The sequence below is a fragment of the Echinops telfairi genome, unplaced genomic scaffold (genome assembly GCF_000313985.2).
Source record: "Echinops telfairi isolate 266 unplaced genomic scaffold, ASM31398v2 ScPeMD7_1713;HRSCAF=2227, whole genome shotgun sequence".
In the NCBI taxonomy this organism is placed as follows: Eukaryota; Metazoa; Chordata; class Mammalia; order Afrosoricida; family Tenrecidae; genus Echinops; species Echinops telfairi.
Window position 1 is genome coordinate 19,468,291 of NW_022105611.1, and position 18,395 is coordinate 19,486,685.

Below are 18,395 nucleotides of genomic sequence, written 5' to 3' on the forward strand. Positions count from 1 at the left end.
GTGTTCATTCATTTCATTCCACAAACGCACATGAAACCCAGCCCCGGATTGGACCCCAGAACCCCAAGACGAAGGAGAAATGGCCCTTGTTCCTTCAGAATTCGCAGCCTGCAGGTGGAAAGGGGATTCTAATATCAATTCGTTTCAGGTCAGCACATTTTTTATTGGACGCTTGCCATCGTCCAGGCATGGTGCTGCAGCGTACTGTCAGCTCTGAGGATTTTGGTCACTGTTGCTTTTTCATTTTTAAGATTCATAAATAAAACCTCACTGCCATCAAGTTGATCTGACTCCTAGCGACCCTCTGGGGCGGATAGATCTGCCCCTGTGGGTTTCTAAGACGGAAACTCTTGACGGGAGTAGAGCGGCTCCTCTTTCTCCCAAAGAGCAGTTAGTGGTTCTAACTGTTGCCCTTGCCGTTAGCGGACCAACACGTACCAGTGCGCCTCCAGGGCTCCTTTTAAGATTCATAGCTGTCAGAGATTAGTAATTAGAAACAAACGCATCGTGATTCTGTGTCAGGAGAGCTCTGTTCCATAGGGTCCCAGTGGCTGTTTGGGGGAAAGTAGGTCACCAAGCTTGCCTTCCAAGGTACCTCTGGGTGGTCTAGACCCTTCCACCTTCTGTGAGCACCGCGCATGCTCCACCACCTGGGACTCCAGTAACTTAGTGTTGTTAAGTGCCATCGGAGGGGTTCCAACTACTTGAACGCCCCGATGAGCAACAGAACGTCCGCTCCTGCTCCAATGAGTAGCATGTGCAAAACACACGACATGTAGGGAGGACCTGGTGAGCCTTATGCTTAAGGAAATGAACGCTTGATCGTTATTGGCATCATAACCACTCAACCTGGTTTTTCTGTCCTTCACACCAGCTCCAGCGATCCGTGGTGGCATCCGGTGAAAAGCAGTTGCAAGTGGACTACCGCATCAGCAAAAGGTACGCAGGCGTCTCCTGAGCAGAACCGAGACTCACCGCCACTGGTCCATTCTGACCCTAGAGGACACGGTGGAACTGGCCCTGTGGGTCTCCGGGACTGTAACTCTCTGTGGGAGTAGAAAGCTTTGTGTCTTCCTCTCAGAGCCACTGGTGATTTCGGATTGCTGACCTGGCAGGTAGCACCCCAACTCAGTCAACCCTGCTGCTGCTCCCCTGCCCACACACCCACACCCTGTCCTGGACCCCAAGCCGCAGCTGACTGCGAGGTCAGAACAGCCCATCCACTTCCACCTGAGAGGTTGTGGGCCCTCTGGAGTGCATGCCTAATTTTTGCTTTTGTTTCTTTTTTAAAAATTTTAATTAAATACTTTTATTGGGGGCTCTTACTGCTTTTCTTTTAAGAAGTTTTCACTCTCCTCATGCCAGGCCCTTTCACAAGATGTTAAATCGCCAGAGGATTTCACAGGGAGGCCACGAGGGACAGATGAGAAAGCTCTTATTATCTTAAGCCAAAAAAACAAAAACCATGTAGCTGTTCTCCAAACCGGGATTGCTTTCGCAGAGAATACAGCCTCGTCTACGTTTGTGATTTTGCTTTAAGTTTCCACTCCCGCCCCTGACTCACATTCAAACCCTGACTTGCCAGCATTCAGTGACTCACATTCAAACCCTGACTTGCCAGCATTCAGACAAGAAACATCAGGAGCACCTCTGGAACTGGTGGCTTCTCCAGGGACAGATTCAGCTGTGAGAGCACCGACTTGATCCCCTCCTGGTCCCTACACACCCCACACTGCAGCCCCAGTAGTGCCGAGGGTCAAGTAAGATGAAGACCCTCCACCAGACTCAGGCCAGACAGTAGTCGGCGTCTGCTGGGAGAGGCAGGCTTCAGTGTGTGCGGTTAGTTTAGACCGTCTGGCCTCGGGCTGCTTTGGAAATGAGGTGAGTGATGAAATCTGTGGTTCAGAGTCATCTGGCTTCGCTTGGTTGGTCTTGTGCGTTATTTCTTAAAACTTTGGAAAGTCCATGCAGCTTCAGCCTCATTGATTTTCTGTCTTTAGGACATTCTAGTGCCAAAGAAGACATCCTTACCGTGGGATGCATTGATTTTAGCAGAGGGAGTGGTTATCTTTGTCACTTTAAAAAGAACCTCATTTTATTGAGAGCTCGTACAACTCTTATCGCAATCCATCCATCCATCCAGTGTGCCAAGCACACTTGTACATTTGTTGCAATCATCATTCTCAAAACATTTGCTCACCGCTTCTTGCCATCATTATTCTCAAAACATTTGCTCTCCGCTTCTTGCCATCATTATTCTCAAAACATTTGCTCTCCGCTCAAGCCCCTGGTATCAGTTCCTCTTTTTTTTCTGGTCACTTTTACAATGAAGGGTAGCTGGCTCTATTCCCAGCTCCCACCACAGTTAGACTGGAGAAGGCCTTATTGAATCTCTTTTAGTTCCCAAGAGATTGAGTTAAGACACACCTTGTGAACAGATGGTCATATTAACCTAACAAAGAAAACCCGTACTGTTGAAAATCCTCACCTGACAGCTCAATCCGTAGCAGGACCCACCTCCTTTTCCTCACTCTGGCTCCATGCTTTCTGGGCAAATGGGAGGTCACTGCAGAGGGCAGCCAAGAACTCTTTTCTGCTCAGGTTTCTCCCGGAGACGGCAAGCAAGCCGTAAGTATGCATTCCAGCCGTTCATGCAGCCGGCCAGTCCGTCAAAGGCTATTCATTAGTACCTGCTGTAAATCAGACCCCATGGAAGAGTCTAGGGATACAGTGGCTCTCTATCCTCAAGAATTTTCAGTCTGGAGTGGGAATCAGACAAGTAACCAGATGACACAGTGACAGGTGTGACTTTAGGAGACTATCAGAGTCCATCACAGAGCCATTTGACTCAAATTTGGGTTGAGATGGAGAGGAAGTAGGGCAGTGGGATTCCAATAAATGTCTCACAAATTGGTTCTCTGAAAAAAATACAAGCCCTCGTTTGTAGCTTTTGCCTATTTCCTTGATATGAGCCTTGGACACAGGCTTTGTCTCCTCTGAGCTCTGCTCCTGGGCAGTGATGACCACATGGTGTGGCATCTCTCTTTCCCCATCTCTGTTTCTTTTAATGGCGTGTGGAGTCCCTTTTATATCGCAGAAGAGGTTGATTCAAAAGACACCTGCCCTAATCCTGTCTCATTAATATAGCAAATACAACTCATTCCCAAATGGGATTAGAATCACAAGCATAAAGGTTAGGATTGACAACAGGTATTTGGAGTGGTGGGACACACAATTCAATCGTTAAAAGGTCCTTAACTGTTAAATCATGTCTTACCTGCAAACCAGCACTGAGTAGCCTTTATCTACAAAGTAAAGACCAGGTGGTTTACCACGGTGTCTTCTGCTTTCAATAACATGCCCGGAGACTACTTTGTGTGTTGTTTTTTAAAGCTTTATCTCTCAGTGCTTCTTTCGTGGACCAAATCTATTTCCTATCCATATCATATATTCTAGTTCTCTACAGCCGTGCATATGCTGTTATGCTGTTTCTTCAGCCCGGAACTGTCCACACATCTTTTATACCCAATGAAACATGATCCACCTTCCAACTCTGATTGACACCTCAGCCCTCACCCTCATGCTCAGTGAGAACTGCTCTCTTGTTCTGTGCTCTCCAGCACTTTCCTTTAAGGACTCTCTGTGCACTTGACCTTCATTTGTACTCGATTACTTTTATCTTCTTAATCTACGAGGTCTGAGAAGGCAACAGTTTTGTCTTGGGTTTCTTTGTATACCGAAGACTGTGTAGCATGGCTCTGGGGGTGGGGGTGAAAGGTGGGGGGCTCCAGATGAGCATGAACCCATCAATCCATGATGGAAAGAGCAAAGGAGTGGCCTTCCCGTGACAGGCCGAGATTCTTCTCTTCAGAGCCCTCATGGTCTCCCCAGGAAGGTCACTAGCTTTACGTGGTGACCACGTGCACATTTTCCAAGGATTTAAAACAGGAGTCCAAAGCCTACACTTTGTCAGAGTTTCAACAAAACATTTAGGAAAAGGAGACACTAACCCTTGTTCTTTGGCCTTTGTTGTATCCTGGTTTGTCGTAGAGCAGAGCCAGAGAACAGATTTTCCTGTGCTTAACAGCCATCCCTGACATATAGCTGACAAAGCCTTTTTACAGACACAGGCTCTCCTAATCTCTACACGTCTATGACTCCTTATCGATGAGCACACTGCACCTTGGAGAGGCTGAGGTTGGCGTAAGATCACACAGAAGATCCGGAACTGGTCTTTAATATTTTAGACCCCAAGCCTTTTCCAATTCCAGCTCCTTCTGTTGTGATACCTTTAAAAAATAGCAGTTTTAAAGGCAGGAATTTGCAATCTGTCTAACTCAGCGCCAGGGGACTGTGAACCTTCACACTGTAACCTCAACATCTAGCACAAGGCCTGACATTCAGTAGGCCTATGCGAATGTTTTTTGAGTGAATGTCACTGTGTTAAGATAGAGGACAAGGTGGAGCAGGCAGCCAAGAGGAGGGATGAGTAAGTCATTAGGCATTCCTGTCTTTCTCTTTCTGTCCTACAATTGACGTTCTTTATTTACAACCAACGCTTAGTCTCTGCGGCACCAGGGCTCTGAACAGGAGTCACTGATGCTCTGAGCTCTGGTGTGTTCTAGTGCCTGGCTGAAGGACACCGTTGACCCAATGCTGGTGACCCTTGACCACCGCATTGCTGCCCTCACTGGCCTTGATGTCCAAGCCCCTTATGCAGAGTATCTCCAGGTGGTGAACTATGGAATCGGAGGACACTATGAGCCTCACTTTGATCACGCTACGGTAAGGATGGGGTGGAGCACCGATCTCCTGGGCTAGGGAGCTGGGGGATTATTTACTTCTCTGGGGTAAAGTTTGCATCATTCTCTCAGAGACAACATGTGAAATCTTACAACAGGCATTCTGGTTCCAGAAATATCTGAGAACTTTGGTTTCAAGAGGATTGATGCAGACTCATTTCCTTGTCGGTCACCCCCCTTTTCTCTAAAATGTTCCAAAAGGGAGAAGAAGCCGGCCTGCCGTGGAGGACGCCCTCCTCCAGCACCTGGGGACTCCCCAGGGAGGCATCTCCTTCCGGCTACTCTCCTTTCTTCACGATCACCTGCCCATCTTCACTGACAAGTATTCAGCAAATATTCACATATATAAATTTTGAGGATTACAAATACCTCCCCCAAATTGGACAAAGATTCAACCTAAAGTCTATCAAAATTCCAGGAATTTAAAGCTAGTTATTAATAAGCTGATCCTAAACTACATATGGAAATGCAAAGAACCTAGAATAACCAAGACAATTTAGAAAATGAACAGAATTAGGACACGTGCTGGCTACCTGATTTCAAAATGTATTATGACTAAACTAAAAAGTAGCATACCTGAGTGATACTTGATTAACATGGCCCTTCCAGGCATAAGCCCTATGTAATATGGTATCATTTTTATTTCATATGCCTGAGACTCTGGTCCCATTTTTGAGGGCCTTGTCTGCTAAGAAACAGGAATTAAGATTTGACCTTAGGAGAAGTATGAATCAGACCACACTGTGTTTGATGGTGGTCCTCGTTGCTGTTACTTAGAATGGATGTAAGGAATTATATGCTACAGCTGAGAAGAGAAAGAAACCTGTTAGCAGGAGGTCAATGTCTACTGCAAACATCCTCCAGGGACCCAGGTGGAGAATCGATGTTTACACTTGGGTGAAATTTGATTTCCACATGAACTCTCACCAAACGACTTTTCCTTGCATGGGTCTGGTGAGAAGGTGGGGATGACACGGCTATGAATCACCTGTGAGTAATTGCAAACAGGATTCCCCGCATTGTCGTCTGCTGAGTTCTCAAATGAGTCCACTGAGAAGCAGGGGTTGTGAGCTCATCACCGGCAAGAGCCGGGAGTGCAGCATGTCCCCGGCCCAGCATCTGGCTGACCCCTCAAGGGTGACCTTCAGACTTTGGACTGAAGTGTACCCACCACCACTTGAGACAATCCCTCGAACCTTCATGCGTTCTGTGGGACACTGCAGTGATTCACGGTGACACGAGGGAATATATTTGAGGGAGAAGTGGAGGGAAATGAGGTAGACTAGCATCTTGCAAGAGTTGGAGTTTGGAGACTTTTCCAACTTGACTTCTTGGGACTAGTTTGGTATTAATTCTTTAACAAAAAGAAGTGATTACCACATGACCCCAAATCCCACACCATTGCCCTCAAGTTGACTCTGACGCATAGTAACCCCGTAGGAACACAGTAGAAGCACATGACTTCCAGGGCTGCAAATCCTCGCAGAATCAGACGGCCGCAGCCGTCTCCTGCAGTGTGGCCGGTGGGTTCTGGCCACTGAACTTCAGTTGGTGGTCAGGTGTTTTAACCACCGCACTACCTGCGCTCCTAAAACAGTGCAGAACTGCAGTGATGAAGACAGTGTGGCGTTGGTGTAAGGAGAGACAGACAGATCATCGGTCTGTGGAATGGGACACTCTCATTGCCATCAAGTTGATGCCGACTCGTAGCAGCCTTAAAGGAATGGCGGGACTGCCCCTGGGCTTCCAGACACTGTAACTCTACCAGAGTTGAAGGCCTCCTTTTCTCCCTCAGAGTTGTTGGTGGTTTTAAATGGCTGATCTTGCGGTTAGCAGTTCAATGAGTAGCCCATTATATCACCAGGGCTCCAGGAATAGAGTTCAAAAACAAATCCATACACGATGTTCAATAGTTTATTAAAAAAAAAAACCTAAGGGTTTTTAATTTGTTTGTTTTTCCCTCTAAGTGGTTATTCTCTATGCATCTAGGGAGACTATTTTGATTCCAAAATGGTTACAATGTGGCTTACCAAGAGACAAGGAGAGAGACGTATGCACAGAGGCGTCCAACAGTTCTTAGAAAAACATCGGAATATTTGTCCATGAATGTACTGAAGCCCCCTCTTACCACTGGCTAATCTTGATTACTTGAACTCTGCCCCCTCCCCCTTTGACTGAGATCAATGGGTAGTGGGTCACAAGATGGTCTCTGACCCTCCACCTCGCCTGCCTCTTCCCTTGCCCAATGTTTTATTCACTTTTATCCCAAGCCACGGCTTTCTAAAATCCTACTTTGCAAGCTTGGCTTTGAGAAGGGAAGAGAGGATTACCACCTTGGGTGAAAGAAGGGTCGCTGGAGGGTTCAGTCCTTTCTTTCAAGTGACTACTTAGCACCCTGGGTGCGAAGACACCCTCATATACCACGTTAGCTATTGACAGGCAGTTCTGTGGATGAGCATCCAGTTCATTTATATTGATTGTCTAGTACGTTTCCCCAAAAGAGTATGTTGAGTATCTACCAGTAAAGATGGGCACACCCTGCACAAGTGTAGCTCGGGGCTCTAGCCATCCTTGACACCCCGATTTTGCTCTTCCTCGCTCTGTGGTCAAGCCCTGCCTGCCTGCCTTGCTAGTGCCTTCTGCAGACAATAATGGTGTGTTTTGTTTTTGCCTCAGTCACCGAGCAGCCCTCTGTACAGAATGAAGTCCGGGAACCGAGTGGCCACATTGATGATCTATGTGAGTCTGTTGCTCTGGAGGGGCCAAGGCCTCTCACTTCATGACTGTTGACATCTCTTATCTGATTGTCTTACTTATCAACTGTTGACATCTCTATCTGATTGTCTTACTTATCAACTGTTGACATCACTATTTTGTTGTCTGGCTTTCACAACCGTTGTGTGTGTCAGTTTTAGACTACAGCAGCTACTTGGATAGCAAGCACGGAAATCGCTAGGACTTGTGTGACTCGCGAGGGCATTTTGGTAGGGCGCGTTGGTGTGGCACTGCAGGCGATGCAGAGACATACCAGATGGAGTCCTGCCCTCCAAAAGCTGACAGTCTCTAGAGCTGACCTCGCCGAAGGCTGTGGCCGAGGGTGCAATTGGTGTGATGTCACAGGCCAAGACACTGTGGGTCCTGAGCAACTCGGGCAAGACACGAGAGTCTGTCTCTCGGAGGCCTCACAGACGAGTTGCTGCTGAAATGCAGGGACCTTTACATAAATCTGTAGGTCTGTGCGGGGACAAAGTCGAGATGAAGCAGCTGGGATTCAAAGAGGAAATCTCGGAAAACAGCACTGCCTACAGAGAAATGTATTGTTTCACTCTGATACTCAACAACACAAAAACTCACTGCCGTCGAGTCCGTGCTGGTTCCTAGAGACGCTGCATGGCAGGACAGAGCTGCCCTGTGAGTTTCCAACACGGTAACTCTGGACACAAGGAGAAAGCCCCATCCTGCGCCCTCAGAGTGGCTGGTGGTTTTGAACGGCTGACCCTGTGGCTCGCAGTCCAACAAGAAACCACTATGCCCCCAGGACTTCAATACATTCCTATATGTGGTGAAAATTCCTTATCTCCCTGTAGAACTTTTGGTCAAATCTACACTATATTCCATTAAAAAACCAAATCACGAGGAAATGAGGACTGAGAAATCACTCGTGGGCTTGGAAACTGGAGAAGTTGGAGACTCCAAGGTCTATTAACAAATACATATTCAAAAGATTTGTAATTAAGAGAAGCGAGAATTTTCCTATGTTTACAAGTATCAAAATCAACAGAAATTTGTCCAAGTAACCACTTGAAAGTACTAACGTTGGTAGCGTCTGACATGGCAGAAGATAAACCCCTGTCACCGGCAAGCCCAGAGGCAATGCCTGCAACACCATCTCTAATGACAGAGCCACAAAACGTGCCCGGTGAGCTACCCATGAAAAAGATGAGGCTGGAGGAGGGGTCAGACTGCAAGGATGCTGAAGTCATGTCAAAGGTTAGAAAAGATCTGCAAGAAGACATTTCCAGCCTTGTAGCAACTATCACAGATCTTAGCTCCAACTTAAAATCTTTGAATGAGCAGCTGGATAAGCTACTAACTGATGTCACCTCTTTGACCCTTTGTATGGCACGATACAGCCCTACCCCTATGCCAGTGACTCCACTGGAATCAAAGCAGCCTCCTTGTGACATGCCGACCGCTGCTTCTACAACCCCCAGTGAGTGATTTGCAGGGTGTTATCTGCTTGCTACAACCAACACATCTTTGAATACCATGTCGATACAACTCCTAACTTGGTCTGACAATGTAACAGCACCTTCTCATGATTTTCATTGAAGACATAACATACAGTATATGTCCATGAACATCTAGTAGCATTGTCAATAAGTGCTAAGATTAGTTAAATGTTGTATATAGCTGCATAGATTCAAGCTACTTTTTTGGTTAGTACCAAGAAAACCTGTAACTAATCATGAATTTTCTGCTATGATTAACGTGTACCTGTTTCCTAAAGGACTAGACATAACCCTTTCATCAGCATATCTACAACAAGATGCATGTACACAGGTGCCACTGCACAGCAGTGGGAGAGGACTCCAGCCTACCCAGTGACCACCTGGACTACGTCAGAGGAAGATGCTCCAGTGGAATGTTGCGTTAGACAATGACCTTCACCAGGTCCACAAGTCTCAGGATAGCAAGTCTCTTCAGAAACAAACCTCTTAACACAGACACCAGCCCATGTGGACACTGCCAGTGCTCACACAATCAACCAAGTGCCATCCACCAGCAGACCTACCTCTTTGTAGGGGCTCCTAAAAGTCTCAATATTGCTGACCCTGCTCACACTGCACAAGACCTCATACCAAATCTTAAGAAGTGTGCGGTCCTTCCTGCGGTAAACCCTTCCAGCTGACTAAACCCTGGGTGCACTGGATCTTGACGGCTCCCATCTCCCACTGGACCTGCTCGGTTGGCTGAAGACCCTGCATCTTGGACAGTATTTCCTGAAGGCACGCTCATTCTTTCTAGCCAACATCAAGCCACATTCCAAGTGTGCAAAATTAAGTTAGTTATAGAAGAATTGTTAAAGTTTACCTTTCTATTTAATGCAGTGAAATAACCATGCAATGCTTTAAATAGCTGAGCTTCCATTTTGGCTTTGCTGTTTATATATTAACTTTGTGATCCTGAAGATAATTCATCTACCTAAACTTTTGCTTCCTCTACCATGCCAGCCTTCCTGCTTAGGACCAACAGGAGACTTAAGTGAGATAATAGATACAAACTAATTTTGAAGTTTGAAATTATAGAATTTAAATAAAATAATTTTTTCAAGTGAAAAAAAAAAAAACACCCCAAAAAACCAAATCGCTCTCTTTCTCCCAGTTCCAGACCTGATCCTAGGGGATTTGGTCCGTGTCTCATTTTCTAACCTGCCCCCTTCCCTGAAGATCCTATGGTTTTACTTTCTTCTCCGTGGATAAATTAGAATCTCAATGACTTGTTGAATCAGAAGAGATTGGGCACTGCTCACTGAAGAAATAAGCATGTTAAATAATGGGGTTCTATAGAACAGCCAAGGATGAAACCCTGTCAGACCGGCCCACTGCCAGCAGTCTCTCTTCCCTGCTCTCCAAAGGCGCAGCCAAAGAAGGACCATCCAGCCGGCACTCAGTCATCTTGGACTCTGATGTCACCAATGTGTTTTCTTTCCGTGGCCCAGCGTGACAGCTCCAGCAGAACATCTGGCTTCTTAGCGACCATTCCGAGCATCTGCTCAGACACAGAGGGACAACTACGTTGAGCAATCTGGGCTGGGGGCACATTTGGACTGGTAGCCGCCATGGCACCTGCAGTTGGTGCTTCACACAGGCATGGGAGGTCGCAGGCAGGGAAGAATACAGGCATCAACCAGAGACTAGGACATGTGGGGGGCCGAGGTAATTTCCGTTCTTGACCTCCCCAATTTATCTCCTCCATCTGTTCCCTGGTTACAGAAGACCAGTTACTATGGTAATTGTATGTTGCCCAGCCATGTAAGAGCGTGTGTGTGCATGTTTGGGGTGGTGCTGTAAAACATATTTCTTTCTAAGGGTCTCAGTCAAAAGAGTTTGAATCTCCAGATCCAATGAAACCCACTCATATGAGGATTGACCAAAAGAGTGAGGAGAGGCGGCTATGTGGCCCTCCTGTGGCCCTGCAGGCAGACGCCCAGGCCACTGAGCAGACGCCCTCGATTGAAATCAGGGAGCACAGGCAGGCATCTATGCAGAAATGGCATCAGGATGTCAGGTGGAACCCATGATGGTGAAGGGTGGGCAGCGGTGACCTTAACTCTGGTTTCTTCCTCTGGCACTGCAGCTGAGCGCGGTGGAAGCTGGCGGAGCCACGGCCTTCATCTATGCCAACTTTAGCATGCCGGTGGTGAAGGTGAGTCAGGGCCCGGTACACAGGGCGCAGAACTAACACCCTAGCCTGCATGTCGTCTGTGCTTGTGCGCCGATGCAAAGGCTCCATCTTCTTACTTGTGTCTGTCACGTTTATTGAATTTTCACTTCATTACAACTGAACGACTGCATGCCTGGCTGCCCTCTGACAAGGGAGTGCCTCACAGGTCAGAACTCTGTGTTGTTCACCTTTGCGTCCCTGGCTTCGACCAGTCCCTTCAGCCATTCCTTCAGTAAACACAGGACAGGGAGCACCGAGGGACCAGGACAGAGCTCACAGAGACGTACGTTAACGGGCAAGGCAGATGCGCCTGGACAAGGACCATGAAAGGGCGCAGGAGAGGGAGGGGCGAGATGTTTGATGAATGCCTGCTCTCCCACCTTCCAGATTCATTAAACTTCCGGGCCATCCTGACCTAATTCAGTGAAGTCTTTAGCACAGGGCCTGACCCATTTGATGATTCTAGGCATACATGCTGCTGCTGCTGCTCGCGGCCCATCTGGACGATAGCCCAAAACCCTGCCCGGCCCTGCGGCCGTCCTCACGCTGGGTCCTGCGTTGCAGCCCACGGTTGCAGCCAGCGTGTCCATCCATCTCTCGAGGGGCTTCCTCTTTTCGCTGCCCTTTCACACATCCACTGTGGAGTCCGCTCTCTGGACATGCTGCCGGGCCGAGACGTCTTTAGGCCACGGGCAGCTGGGGCTGCCAGGGCCTCTGCGCGCTCTTCACGACACTGGCTTTTGTCTATTCTAACGGCCAAGGCTGAAGGGAGGAAACAGCACCATGTGTGTGGAGTGGGGGTGGGAGGGGCTGGGTAGCTTGTAGGATTTGGAGCCCAAATACCTAGGTGTAATCCCTGATGGCCGTGCCTTCTTCCCAGGGGTGTTATTAATAAGGTCCTGAGCAGGGGCCAACTTCGGAGTTAAGGTCTCAGTTGTAGGAGAAACACTGTGCTCCCTGAGGTGCTGGCCAGGTGTCTGGCCTCAGGGATCCTGGGTCTGCCCTTCTCTTGGCACTTGCCACACTGCGTTGTGACCTCTTCCGGTGCTGGCGTTTCCCACTAGACTCTGAGCTTGGATGTGATATGTCTAAAACCCCCAGGGCCTGGAGCAGAGGAGGCCCTTAGGAAATGGCTGAGGCGTAAATGATTAAGTGGCTACTGGGGCTATTTTTTGTATATGTATGCCTGTGTTGCCCTGCTCTGCATGGGATTGCCCTGCTTAATAGCATGCATGCATTTGGCACTAGTCATGTGCTTCCCAAAGACTGGGATGGGGGCTGACTGTGCTGGGTTTTTCTAGAACGCAGCACTGTTTTGGTGGAACCTGCATAGGAGTGGTGAAGGGGACGATGACACCCTGCATGCTGGCTGCCCTGTCCTGCTGGGAGACAAGTGGGGTAAGGCCTGCCTTTCTGGGGGAGAGATTGGGTTGAGGGGTACACAGTCAAGTGAAATCGGGGGTGAGTGGGACATAGCATATTGGTCCATTCCAGGAGCTTCATGACAGGGCCGTGCTATATTGTAATGATCAGATCCTGAGTCTGTGTTGCCCTAAACAAAGATCGAGCCCCCCTAGGGCCGGGCTTCATTCTCAGAGCAGGTGTCCACAAAGGGCTATTGATCTGACTGGAAATTGCTTCCTGAGGAGGAATAGGTGGCTAAGTCCCAAACCCTCAACTCCAAGGATTAGTGCCATCCCAGGAAAAGATAACTCCCAGAAGTGTTGATGTCACAAAGGTCCCTAAGGGCACTTAGGTCTGAAGCATAAACGGCCGTCAAGCGGGGAACCTGGTGCTCCGATGGGCATTGCCAAGAGAAGCCGTCACATTCTATCATCAGTCTGCACGGTGTCACGAAGGCGCGGGCTTTGGGGAGCTGCACGAATGATGAAGGGCCCTAGCCCACACAGGTTCGAAGACTCGTCAACAATAGACAGGACTCGCTGAGCAGTTTTCCAGGGGACAGTGTGCTATTTATCTGCTACGGTGGTTCTCAATCTGTGGGTCGTGATGCCTTTGGGGGTCGAGCAACCCTTTCACAGGGGTCACCCGATTCATCACAGTAGCAAAACGACAGAAAGTAGCAACAAAAACAATTTTATTGTTGGGGGGATCTCCACAAACATGAGGAACTGTATTCAAGGGTTGTGGCATTAGGAAGGTTGAGAACCACTGTGCTAGCAGCACCATCTTGAAGTTGGTTGGGGCTGGGACTAGGGTGGGGAGCTTTGGGTGCACATTGTAAGGAGGCATTTGCATGACCCTGGGAGTGAGCCTTGGCCAGTAGCATTGAGACGGCTACTATCCATCTGCTGAGCCTTCTCCTGCCTTCCTTCCCGTTCTCTCCCAGTGGCCAACAAGTGGATACACGAACATGGGCAGGAATTCCGCAGACCCTGCAGCTCAAGACCCGAGGACTGAACTGTGGGCACAGAGAAGCCGGGGAGTCCTCCTGTGGCTTTCCGGAGAAGCCAGAAGCCACAGCTGGACTAGGAGAGGAGAGAGGCGAGCAGCCTTCTGGAAGGGGGTCTTGCCAACAGTTGGCTGTGCCTCCAAGATGGGAGAGAAAGCAGCGGTCTTAGCCGGCGATGCTGGAGGACGGACGGGCGTTTGGTTCTGGAGCCCCTGGCCGCAGGTGGCATGGACACTGCGGAGGAGGGGAGGGAAGAGACCTGCGCGAAGTTCCTGGGCTCAAGCCTGGTTGGGAGCAGGCAACTCCTGGGCTATGGTCCCTGGGGCCTCTGCCTCTTTGAACTTTGACCAGCAGCGGGGTTCAGAGTGGCGATGGGGAGGCCTTCTGGAGGGGGCTAGTCTGACTTCCATGGCTTTTAGCCCTTCTTCCTACTGACTTCTGTTGAAGCCTGAGCAAGAGGAAGTATCTGAGCCTTTTTAAGTACAGCCGTGAAACGTGTTGACAATTTTTCATAACTGAGAATACTTTTTAAATACAGTGAGTGACAACAAGCAGCGTCTATATTTTATTCATGTTTTCATCTCAACTTGACTCATCTACCCCGCCCCCCTCACTGATAAAGGTGGTGGAAGACTTAACCCTCTGTTAGTCAATACTGGAAAGGTTTGGCATATGCTCTGTTGAGATTTCGCTGGTTAAAAGACACCCAGGATGTAACATCCCCCTCCAGATAGTACAAATTCCTTTTAAAACGTATTCAAGGATGCTCTAATCCAGGTAAGGGTTGGCAGGGCCAGTTAGGTAATCGGGGAAACTGAAACCTCAGCGGGTGCTGGAGTCGTGGAGACATCCATCCATGGTCTGAAAATGCCCTGGGGAAATGTAGGCTGTTTCCTATGAACTTGCTCTCTTTGTCCCATTGTTTGAAGGGTTTGTTTTGTTTTTCTTTTACAGTATCCTGTTTTTATTGCTTAACAGCTGCCTCCATGGTGGTTTTTGTTTTGTTTTAAAATCATTTTATTGGGGACTTGTACAACTCTTATCACAATCCATCCATCCATTGTGTCAGGCATATTTGTACATTTGTTGCACCATCATTTCCAAAACATTTTCGTTCTGCTTGAGCCCTTAGTATCAGCTTCTCATTTTTCCCTCCCTCCCTCTCTCATGAACCCTTGATAATTTATCATTTTTTTTCCTGTCTTAACACTGACCGATGTCTTCTTTCACCCACTTTTCTGTTGTCCATCCCCCTGGGAGGGGGTGCTATAGGTAGTTTGAAGGACTTCTGATCATTGTAAAACTTATTCTCTCCAAGACCTATGCAAAGCTTGCTAATCCCACACCCCAGCCCGCACCCCAACCTGCCACAAAGTTTAGGATATCTAACTTGTTCAATTTCCCTGAATCTTTGAAACAGTTCGAAGGTAGAAACCCCACCGTTTGCTTCTGCCAGCACTTGCAGGGATACATTATGAAGCTGGCACCACTGCTACATTCCAGACACATTGACAACTCTTTCTGCGTCTTCAGGGTAGGAGTGCCCCATTCCCATACTTCTCACGTCCCGGGCTTTTGTTCCCGCTCTCCTGCAAAGCTTCTGAAGCCGTTCTCATCATTCCATCCGTGGCTCAGTGTCCCTACAGAGAGGCTTCCCTTCTAACGACTCTCCTTCACATTCAGCTCCACTATTTTCTGCACCGCATTTTCATTTCCTAGGGCTGCGGTAACAAAGCATCACAAACTAGGTCGCTTACGAGGACAGACGTTTACTGACTCACAGTTCTGGAAACTGGGAATCTGAGCTCAGGGATCCTTCTGCGGTTTGAGGGAGGGGGTCCAGCACTCAGTTTGGGTGGCTCCAGGCATTCCTTGGCCTGCAGCAAAACCACAGTCATGGGGCTTTCTTCCCTCCGCACGTCTCTCGTCTTCACATTGGACTAGGACTTGACCTGCTCCCTTAGGGTTACTGTCAGGAGCGGAGTCAGATCGGTTTGTCGTGACCCTGACTGCCACAGAGAAAACAAGCCGCCGCCGAATGCTGCATGCTCCAGCAGCATCCATGGGGGGGTGTGAGTCCCTGCTGCAGCTGCTGTGTCAATTCGCCATCCTTTTCACGGGCCTCTCCCAAGCACCATGCCCTTACTCAGGGACTGCGCCCCCCAGAGGATGCCTGACGTCGTCGGTGAGATGGAGGACCGCCTCCTTTGCTTCCAAGGAACATGCTGGCTTTACTTCCCCACAGACCGGTTCATTCTCTTGGCAGTCTGTGGGGCGTCTTATTCTTCAGCAACACGATTCAGATGCATCAATTCCTCTTCGTGGGCCTTTCTGACTCATCGCCCAGGTATTTGGCAGGTATTTCAGGTAAATGAACAGGCCATGTCGTAGTCCTCAAAGTGACAGCTTGGCTTCTAACACTGTGCCATTCGGTTTCTCGAATGCTTTGCAGGGGTGTTCATTGTGGGTCTAAGTAAAAGGAAACCGACAACTTGCACATTGTCTCCTTCCATCATGTGGGCATTTCTGTTGTACGTTGAGTGGTACTATACTGAGGACTGTGCTCTGTGCTCGTCATCAGTTCTACTGACTGTGGGAAATCGCCCACCGATAGTTCAAACACCAGCAGGGTCACCTAGGTGGGCAGATTTCAGTAGTTTCCAGACTAAAATGGAATAGGAGGAAGAGGCTGGTGATCTACTTATAAAAATATTACCCAGTGCAAAGCCACGAATAGCAGAACATTGCATGATATGGTGCTGAAAGATGAGGTCCCTCAGATTGGATGGCACCCATAACACAACCGGAGAAGGGTTGCCTCCTCCAAGTAGAATTAGCCTTAACGATAAGGAAATCTTTCAAGACCTTTATTTGCTGATGTGGCAAAACAGGAGAAATGACTGCCAAACTGCAAACAGTTTGGCTCTAGGAAAATTGGAAGCTATGAACATTGAGTTGGAGCGCATAAAGATAACAACCTAGGCGTTGGTGGGTTGAAATGGCTGGTGTTGGCCGTTTTGAATTGGGCAGCGTATGGTTTACCAGTCAAAGAGTGACACGTGGAAGAGAAATGGTGTCACACTTATTGTCAAAAGAACATTTCAGTATTTACTCTTGCATGCCTTATGTTAACATAACATCTTCCAGGATCCTACTTGCAAACGTGGTCAAGTTCATAGATACCAGGGGTTAGGTCTTCAATATACATCTTGGGGGCACACAACTCAATTCATAACACAGCACTTAGGGTACGATGAAATTACTTTATTCACTTATTAATTATGGTCAGCTACCTTCCCTGGCACTCACAAGTTGCTTTCTGACCCTACTCCACTTTTAAAATACCTCTATTATCATCTCTCTCACAGAACACCAATGTTTATTTTTTCTGACAGCTCCCACCGGCCTAAGTCCCTTATTGCTCTCAGACCCCCAGAAGCGGTCCAATTTAAAACAAAAGCAACCCCCCTGCCACCGAGTCTGTTTTAACTCATCAGATCCACCCGATAGGATGGAGCAGGACTAACCCTGCGGCTTTCCGAGACGAAATACTCATGGGAGCGTGCAGATCTAATGAGCGGTCTGGAATCGACCTCCAGGTTCGTTCTAATAACCATTGCCATGGCTACACAGGAACCACAGAACAAAATCACGATGAAAGAGTTTAAGAAGAAAGTCAACAAGTTGTAATGTCAGTGAGAGCTGCTCAGGGTGGTTGTTTACCAGGACATGCTACAAAGGTTCAGTAAATGCCCCTAAGGGGTAGCACTCTGTGGTGACCCTCAACCTGAAAGTACTCAAGCAAGCTGTGTAAACCCAGTCTCGGAATCAAAAGCCCAGAGGCTTTGCGCAAAAGCACTCAGCTTACCTTGCTCGGTGGGTGGGGAAGTCCATCCCTCTGTTCCACGCTCCGGCTCCTGGTTCTGGGCTGCTCCTCTGACGGTAAAGCTGTCATCTGGACCCAGGAGGTTTCTGTGCAGGGATCTCGGATCCAGAGGACAAGCTCCCCTCCTGGTTCTTGCTGGTCATGGGATCCCTCCTCCTGCCTCCCAGAGGGCTCATTTTCAACACGGCAGGATGCCACTCCAGGGAGTCCTGTTGGCAGTTACTCACAGATGAATCCTATCAGTCTCTTCCCCCACCTTCTTACCAGACCCATGCTGGGAAAGGCCTTATGGTGGGAGTTAGACTTTAAATAATTCACAGCCCCTGCAGGGAGCAGGCTGCCCCATCCTTGCTCTGTAAGTGCTCAGCAAACATTGAAGGATCACTAATAAGATAGCATCATTTGAGCTGTGTTCTAGAGGACACGTAGACTTTTCATAGGCCGTGTCCAGTGAGAAGTGTTTTTCGGCAGAAGGCACTAGTGGAAGCTAAGGGCATATTGATGAGTAGCGAATATTTGAGCACGTGTGAACAGAGCCAATGGCAGGCACTTGGCTCTGGTTCCTCAACAGTAGTTCACAAAGCAGCCACACACAGGCTGGCCCCCCGGTGGATCGACACTGTGCTGCCCCTGCAGCATGTACGTCCTCGCTTCTGTTCCCCAGAGCTCCCAGGGAAGGGTCTGATGTGCTGGCTGCCAGCTTCTTCCAGCGTCTTTATGAATGCCTAGTCGGGGCCCAGTGTTTTTGTTGCGTGAGCTAGATTGGGGGAAACCCTCTTGCTTCCTGGAGCTCCAAAGGAACCTCCTGGAGACAGCAGAGAACGTCAGCTGGTGCAGGGTGGGGAGC

General features: G+C 48.6%; 1 protein-coding gene across 1 annotated transcript in view; it reads left to right on the forward strand.

The window, feature by feature from the left end:
- Positions 1 to 13,749, forward strand: part of P4HA3 (prolyl 4-hydroxylase subunit alpha 3) — a 37,540-nt gene extending 23,791 nt beyond the window's left edge. Inside the window, exons 9-13 of the mRNA XM_004708922.4 lie at positions 4,626 to 4,785; positions 7,479 to 7,541; positions 11,163 to 11,231; positions 12,551 to 12,647; positions 13,600 to 13,749. Coding sequence (XP_004708979.1) covers positions 4,626 to 4,785; positions 7,479 to 7,541; positions 11,163 to 11,231; positions 12,551 to 12,647; positions 13,600 to 13,670 — 460 coding nt within the window. The 3' untranslated portion in view covers positions 13,671 to 13,749. The remainder of the gene's footprint in view (positions 1 to 4,625; positions 4,786 to 7,478; positions 7,542 to 11,162; positions 11,232 to 12,550; positions 12,648 to 13,599) is intronic.
- The last annotated feature ends 4,646 nt before the right edge of the window (positions 13,750 to 18,395 follow it).